The sequence below is a fragment of the Nansenia antarctica genome (genome assembly GCF_963989245.1).
Source record: "Nansenia antarctica genome assembly, chromosome: 10".
Classification (NCBI taxonomy): domain Eukaryota; kingdom Metazoa; phylum Chordata; class Actinopteri; order Argentiniformes; family Microstomatidae; genus Nansenia; species Nansenia antarctica.
Window position 1 is genome coordinate 3,716,029 of NC_137680.1, and position 8,292 is coordinate 3,724,320.

Consider the following 8,292-nt stretch of genomic DNA (forward strand, 5'->3'; position numbering starts at 1 on the left):
TCTCTTTGACTCTCTCCCTCCCTCTTGTGTGTTCTCTTTACTTCTCCACTCTAACTTCCATCACAAGCTCAGCTCATCTGCCCTCTATCACTTCTCTTCTCCTCCTCTTTCTTTGTCTTTCCCTTCTCATCTCTCTTCTCCCTATCCCTTTACTTAACTTGTATCACCCTCTCTGTCTGACCCACACACTTCCTGTAGGGGTCGTGGGAATGACCTTTGGTCAGATATTTTTACTTCTCAGTTATTTTTCTGTCTCTTTCTAAATCACCGTCTCGTGGAAGGTTTTTTCACTGAGTATTAAGAGATGTTCAGATTTCAGTAGGTAGTTTTACCACCGTTTTGTGCTTTTTCTGTTGTCTGTCTGCATGTGACGTTTGTTTGTGTTCAAGTGACACCTGGTGGTGACTGAGGGGAGCTGCATTGAGGGACTGAGATTTTAATGGCATTTATTAAATGTGAATGGCATAGCCATGTATATGTTATGGTACATGTAGGAATACGGTACATGTGGGAAAACTAGGGTTAGGGTTAGGGTTAGGGTTAGGGGTAGGGTTAGGGTTAGGGTTAGGGTTAAGGTTAGGGTTAGGGTTAGACATGCCAGCATGTACCAAGTCACCCTAGCACCTAACCCTAACCCTAGTTTTCCCACATGTACCGTATTCCCACATGTACCGTAACATGTGCATCAATTAAAACATGTTTTGAAGCTAAAATCTAAATCTGAGTATGTATTGACATCTATGTATTGACTCCCCCCCCCCCCCCCCAACCCACACAGATTCTCAGAGTAACCATGCCGATACATGTATCCAATGAACTGGGTAAGCCTCACTTACGTTCCACCTTCTTATTTCTACATGCCATTTCTTCCATTGCTGTTGTTTTTTTTAATCATTAATAGTATTGAAAAGTCATTCCAGAGGTTGGCATGGATAACATAACCTGCTGCATTTCCTCATCCATCTCCCCACCCCCCCCATCCCCCCATCCCTACCCACCCATCTGTCAGACAGGGTATCCGCGGTGTCTTGAAAAGTATTAAAAGTTGATAAATCAAGACCCTTAATAAGTATTAAAAAGTCTTATCACGATTTTATGAGGTCTTGTATTTTTCTGAATTAGACTCTGTCCAAAGACTTTGAGTCCTAAAAACTTTTAGTAAAAGTTCGTGAATTTGATGAACCGGAAATTCTGTTGTATGATAGTGGTCTAGTCTATTGCGAACTCAAACTGTCAAGTTAAAGGTGTCACTGATGTAAACGGTTACAGCTCGAAGTGGCGGTGAGGTCTGGAAAAATATTGACAAGGTCTTTAAAAAGTCTTAGAAAGGTATTGAAATTAACCTCCAGATTCCTGTATATACCCTGAGTAGGTAACATAGACACGGCTGATCTAGTGTCAACTGTCACTTAGATCCAACTGTCACTTAGATCCAACTGTCACTTAGATCCAACTGTCACTTTCAAATTAACCTCAAGATTCCTGTATATACCCTGTCTCAGAACGTATTCGTCCAGACGTGCTGAGTGAGGACCAACAGAAGCGTTATGTCCTGGATGTGCAGGCCCTTCAGGCCCCCTACGTGTCACAACAGCTGGAAGACTTCAGGTGAGAGCTCCCCTCCTGTAGAACGAGCGACCAGTGGTGGTCCATACCTGTAGGATGAATGGTAGATCAGTGACCTCTTCCTCTGCCTTCAAGTGGAGCTAACCAGTGTCTGCTAGGGGCGTTCAGGACTCACGAGCTCATCCGTTGTGAAATCGTGCATCACTTGTATACCTAGTCTCCCACTTGGCTGTATGTTAGTTCACTGTAACAGTTTTATTGTGACGTTAGAATGATAAGGTTCTATCTCCATTTTTGGTCAAAATAATCTGATCCATTAGGTGTTTATTAATGCCTGTGTGGTGTTATTTTTAAAATGTTGACATTTTTGAGTTAGAAATTAATAAAATACAAAGGTTCCATCTCACAAAACATAATGGAATGTAAAAACTTTGACGCTCAATATCTCTGAACTGACCTAAACGGAGATAGAACCTTATAATTCTAAGCTCACGACTTGGCTGTATGTTAGTTCACTGTAACAGTTTTATGTTTCTTCTCAACTGCAAGTTGAGTGCGTCATGCATGTACTGTTTTGCCATGTTGCAGTTAAGCTCACAATTCGAAACGAAACTCTCTCTCCTGCCCTTCACAGGCAAAAGAGGATGATGGGGATGACCCCTAATGAGCAGGAACTTATAGAGGTGGAGTCACACTATCCTACCGACCGCATCCCCATGGAGATGAAAGAGAAGGCCGTGGCCGAAACCCTGCTGGACAAGATAGCTGAGAGCCAGTGAGTGTTTCATCCTAGTTATCATGTGTTTATTGCTGTTCCCATCCGATGATCTATGTACACGTATATGGATAAGTGGTCCTATTTCTGTAAGTTTTCGGAGTGTTTACTAGGAAACGAAGTAACTGCTAGTAAAGAGTGTTCATTTGAATGGGTTATACCTCCATTGACCTCCCAGAATCTCTTGAAGATCCCCATGGGAGTAGAATTGTATTTCAAAAAATTCTAATGTATCCAAATCAATTCAGTATGACTGTACATAGCATCTCGACAACAAGTGTTTTTGAGATGGGGCACCCTCAAGTCTCCTGCGTACATTGGGGGAGAACATAGACAATCTACTGCTAAAACACACACAGCTGTGTTTCACATTAATTATCTAGACTGGCTGCCCGCCATAGTGCTGTCCTGCCGTAATCTTATTAGTCTTAGTATAACGAACTGATAATATTTTGTTCACCCGAGTGACACGATCTTTGGGATTCGCCACTGCATGTAGGCTACTGTAGGTCCATACCGTTTACCGTTATGGATAATCCCCCTCCCTTGACGAAAACATTCTCCACTAGCACTCCCCTCCCCGCCCGTTGACGAAAGACTTTAGATGGTTCAAGGTCCACCCGCCACAGTCTCACACAAAGTCCTGTGGGAAACACTGCATAGACAGCTGGTGGGAGAGATGAATGGGAGGAGGAGGACCGGGAGAGAGGAGAGGGAGTGAGAGAGGAGGAAGAAGAGAGGAAGCAGAGAGGAAAGGATCGAGTCAGCACTGCCACGTTGGCAGGAAGGCTCTCCCCTGGCATGCTGCCAACCGGAGGGAGGGAGGGAGGGAGGGAGGATGAAAGAAGGGGCCAGTGGTATTGACGCAGCCCGGCTGCTGGACACAGAGGGGAAGAGAGGGAGAGACAGGGGAGGGGAGGGGAGGGTGGGGGGGGTTAATCTAGCTCTGACCCAGTGCCGAGACATAATGCATTAGCACTGCAACAAGTGAGCCAGACAGAGAGGGGGAGAGAGGGCAGAAGACAGAAGACTGTCTCTCTTTAACGGACAGTTGAGAGAGGGAGCAAGAGGGTGACCATCCACAGGAAGTCCTATTTCTCTGCTTACGACTGGGTCTGCTGTCAAGGAAAACACCAACAACACAGGTTGTTTGCAGGTTGTGTTGGAAGACGTCATAAAGAGCAGCCTGTTGACTGTCTCAGTTACTGCCACACAATCAGGACTCTTATCGAATGTCTCCTATTTACAAAAGAGTAATTCACTCCATACACACGCGCACACACACACACACACACACACACACACACAATCCTCCCCTTCTTCTCCAAACTCTCCCACACTCCCCCACACTCGTTCACCCCGCTCCCCCTCTGTCTCCCCCCTACTCTCTCCACCATAACATGATGACATCACCCTCTTTGGCTCCCATTGGTCGTACGTGAAGTAGAACGGAGAGTTTAGAGAGTTCTGATTGGCTCTTCTCGGGGAATCCCAGGGTAAGCCCCTCCCACCCTTTATGTTCATACAAAAACATAAGGATCTTATTTCCATGGTCTTGCCTGCTCGTTGCATCAGACAAAAACACAGTTTAAATAGTCATTTCCGCTGTCCGGGCGAGATTGTTTTGAGGTTGGGAATTCGCCCCGCAGACAAGTCACAGAGAGCTTTAGAGACCCGGCTTTTGCAGACAAGTTCTAACAACAGATCTGCTTATTGCAGAAAAGTATATTTTGATCTTTTTTTTTTTTTTTACAGATTTGTTTCATTCTTGCAGTCTTTGCAATATCTTCAAGAAGTTGTTTTGAGAGTGGATTTTGATGCATTTTGGAGAGGTTATTTGTGTTTAGCCTTTTTTTTTGTGCTGCAAATATCAGAATATGTTCAATAGCCTTTGCTCTGAACACAATATCACTGCAGTCAGATTTGATTTGGATCAGGAAAAGATTAGCCGCTTCAGATTCCACCGTCCTAAAACAGAGTTAAAGATTGGTCGAGAGAGGGGAGGATAAAAAATGCTACTTAAACGACTTAGACGGTAAGTTTGCAAATATTGTAATGCTGACAGTATTTGCACTGTGCACCCTTTCTCTCTTTTAACCCCTCTATTATATTCACCCTTTTCCCATTCAGACCCAACATTGTTGCGGACGAGGAGAAATGGTGAGTTGTGTTTATACTGTTGTCCATTGTTGACATATGATGCGTGTGCGTGTTTGTTATCTGTGAGAGGGTGTGCAGGAAGGCCACAGCTGATGTGTTCTGCATATGTTGCATGCAGACTTGCGTGTGGTCAAGTCCTAGTGCTATCTCTTAGTCGTGAGCTTAGAATGATAAGGTTGTATCTCCGTTTAGGGCAGTTCAGAGATATTGAGCGTCAACGTTTTTACATTCCATTATGTTCTGTGAGATGGAACCTTTGTATTTTATTAATTACTAACTCAAAAATGTGAACATTTTAAAAATAACACCACACAGGCATTAATAAACACCTAATGGATGAGATTATGTAAAAAACTCATTTTTACAAAAATGGAGATAGAACCTTATAATTCTAACGTCACGAGTTCCAAGAGACGAGAAAGAACTTTGTTGAGCAGTATTTCCCGTTGAAGTCATATTTTTCGGGTGGGAATTTCTTTCTCTCAAATTGCCTTTCCTAAAAAGAAAAGAATTATCCATTTGTGTTTAATTAATTGACTCTTTTTAAATGGAAATGTCTCTAAAGGCCAATGCACACAGCGTGCGATTTCTGTTGCGCGTCAACATTCCATTTTGAAGTTTGAATGGAAGTCTATGAGAACATCGCATCTCAACACACACAGCCCCGATTTTAATCGCACGGCGAAAATTCGATTCCATTCATGACAACAATGGAAATTATGGAATGTTGACGCGCAACAGAAATCGCACGCTGTGTGCATTGGCCTTAAGTGGTGTAATTGATCATTCTGCTGAGCATGTTAAGGAGAAAAATGCGTCTCAATTTTGGTGTACAAGCCCCAAACATTTTCTCCATGTTAGCTGTTGAGATTCATTGAGCTGCTTTAATCAATTATCCACGCATGCCTTCGATTTTCTTCTGCTCCACTCCTCTTAAACTCTCTGCTCGAGCTTTTCCAGATTTGTGTACCATAGTTGAATGACTTTGCCCTTCCAACAAGATATAGTAGATTCTGTTGAGAGTGATTTGGTTTATGTTCAGTCAAAATGCAGAGCTCTCACGTTTCCCCCTCTCTGGCGGCTCCTTTTGCTCATCTCTCGTTCTCCTCATTTCCCCCTCCTCTTCTCCTCCCTCCTCTTCTGGACCATCATGGTTCATCTCTCCACCCACCGTCACCCCTCCTCCTCTCTCTGCCCTTTCTCATATTCTAACCCCTCCTCTCTCTCCCTCCCCCTGTCTTGCATTCAGTTTCGGACTTTACATCATCCTTGCAAATCGATCATTTACTGTGCATATCACTAAATGAACTTCAACATACATGCTTCGTTTAATATGTTAAGTGGATGTGAATAGGCAGGCACCCAACTATTCTGTCTTTAACTCACATTCTCTCTCCCTCCCTCCCGCCTCTCCCCCTCCCTCCCTCTCCCTCCCTCCCCTCTCCCTCTCCAGCTCGTCCATCTTCACAGCGGTGGCCTTCTATATGAAGCACCTGGGGGTGAAGACCAGGGCTGCTGACAGTAAGAAGTCCAGAGGCTTCTTCAGGAGGCCTAAGGTGAGACTACAACTCCCAGTGACCCTCGACCAACACCAGACTACACTACAGACAGACAGACAGTCTGATCTGGTTTGGTTCTAAATTAATACAGTTCTAGTAATGTGCATATAATAGAGTGTGTGTTTTAAACAGATTGAATTTGTTTCCTGGTCATATATTTTTTATAATATAATCATCATATGTTGTCTAAGGGCTCTGATTTGACAGATGCATATCGCCCCCACCCCGTCTCTCTCTTTCTCTCTTCCTCCTCCCCCCCATCCCTCCCCCCCTCCCTCCCTCCCCCCATCCCTCCCTCCCCCCATCCCTCCCTCCCCCCCTCCCTCCCTCCCTCCCCATCCCTCCCTCCCCCCTCCCTCCCCATCACTCCCTCCCTCCCCATCACTCCCTCCCCTCCCCTCTCCCTCCCCATCCCTCCCTCCCCATCACTTCCTCCCTCCCCATCCCTCCCTCCCTCCCCCCTCCCTCTCCATCACTCCCCTCCCCATCCCTCCCTCCCCATCCCTCCCTCCCCCCTCCCTCCCCATCACTCCCTCCCCCCTCCCTCCCCATCACTCCCTCCCTCCCCATCACTCCCTCCCTCCCCATCCCTCCCTCCCTCCTCCTCCTCCCCATCCCTCCCTCCCCCTCCCCATCCCTCCCTCCCCCCTCTGCCTCACAGACTAAGAAGAGTGAGGACACCAAGACAAAGCAGAGAGGGGTTTTTCCCAACATCCTCAGCGCCGCTGGAGGCTGGATTGCTGGCAGTACGTACACACACAACCCTGTCAATCACATCTGTAGCCCCGCCCCCAAGACTCCCTGTCACAAACACGCCCCACTCTTTAACCGTACACACACACACACCATACTGACCAATCCTGTGGTGCTATACAAAGGGTGAATCTGTTTGCAATATGTAACAGTAACACGGATTGGTCATGCACCCCCACGGTGTCATAGAAACAGACAAGATCACATTAGAATAATGGTGTCAGGACAGTATGATGTTAAATGATTATGAACTCATTATTTGGGGGGGGGCGGGGGGGTAGGTATTCTGAATGGGAAAGCTATGAATATACCGTTATTTATGTTATTGCGTTCTGATGTTTGACTGGATTGTACCTGTGTTGTACCACACATATGAGGCCCAGTAGCACAGCGTTACACGACACAGACAAAGTCTCTTTCAAGATGGCTTCGGCTTCCAGAATGATCTTGATCTCCCTGTAAAACCTAAACTCTGTGCAGGATTAAAAACAGGGTATCCGCGGTGTCTTGAAAAGTATTAAAAGTTGATAAATCAATTTTGGGAAAATCAAGACCCTTAATAAGTATTAAAAAGTCTTATCACGATTTTATGAGGTCTTGAATTTTGTAGTGTGTTTTCTGAATTAGACTCTGTCCAAAGAGTTTGAGTCCTAAACACTTTTAGTCAAAGTTCGTGAATTTATTAGTTTTATTAAAAAACAAAGATGAACTGGAAATTCTGTTGTATGATAGTGGTCTAGTCTATTGCAAACTAAAACTGTTAAGTTAAAGGTGTCACTGATGTAAACGGTTACAGCTCGAAGTGGCGGTGAGGTCTGGAAAAATATTGACACGGTCTTTAAAAAGTCTTAGAAAGGTATTGAAATTAACCTCAAGATTCCTGTATATACCCTGAGTAGGTAACATAGACACGGCTGTTCTAGTGTCAACTGTCACTTAGATCCAACTGTCACTTTCAAATTAACCTCAAGATTCCTGTATATACCCTGTAAAAAGAACCTGTATTCTCGCCCTTCTTTCTTCTTTTCAGCTGAGGTCAAACCTAAAGTGGAGGCTGAAGGTACCACCCGCCTAACGTCCCCCCACCCCCCTCTACCTGTAGAATGTTCACGTCCTTACTAATCAACCCCTGATGCATGCCTGCATGTACCAAATCAAACCCAGGAGGGTGGTGTGTGTGGGGGATCTGCTGAGTGGTTGATTTGTGACTGTTGTTGTTGTTGTTGTGTTGTTGTTTGCCTCTAGGTTTAGATGTTGTCGCATGGTCTATAATCACTGGTGTTGGACGCAGATGAACTGACACTGGCAGTAACACACACACACACACACACACACACACACACAATCCTCCCCTTCTTCTCCAAACTCCTGCACTCTCCCACACTCGTTCACCGCTCCCCCTCTGTCTCCCCCACTCTCTCACACACACACACACACACACACACACACACACACACACACACACACACACACACTCAC

The 8,292-nt window shown here is 45.2% G+C and overlaps 2 protein-coding genes across 2 annotated transcripts in view; one reads left to right on the forward strand and one right to left on the reverse strand.

Annotated features, from left to right (window-relative positions):
* The window catches only part of grik5 (glutamate receptor, ionotropic, kainate 5), a gene marked incomplete at both ends in the record, with an annotated part of 113,672 nt that overhangs the window by 11,507 nt on the left and 93,873 nt on the right, over window positions 1–8,292 (reverse strand).
* arhgef1 (Rho guanine nucleotide exchange factor (GEF) 1) overlaps window positions 1–8,292 on the forward strand; it is a 26,971-nt gene that overhangs the window by 2,293 nt on the left and 16,386 nt on the right. Inside the window, 6 exon segments of the mRNA XM_080541377.1 lie at window positions 779–821; window positions 1,503–1,608; window positions 2,201–2,341; window positions 4,472–4,501; window positions 5,955–6,057; window positions 6,722–6,839. Coding sequence (XP_080397503.1) covers window positions 779–821; window positions 1,503–1,608; window positions 2,201–2,341; window positions 4,472–4,501; window positions 5,955–6,057; window positions 6,722–6,839 — 541 coding nt within the window.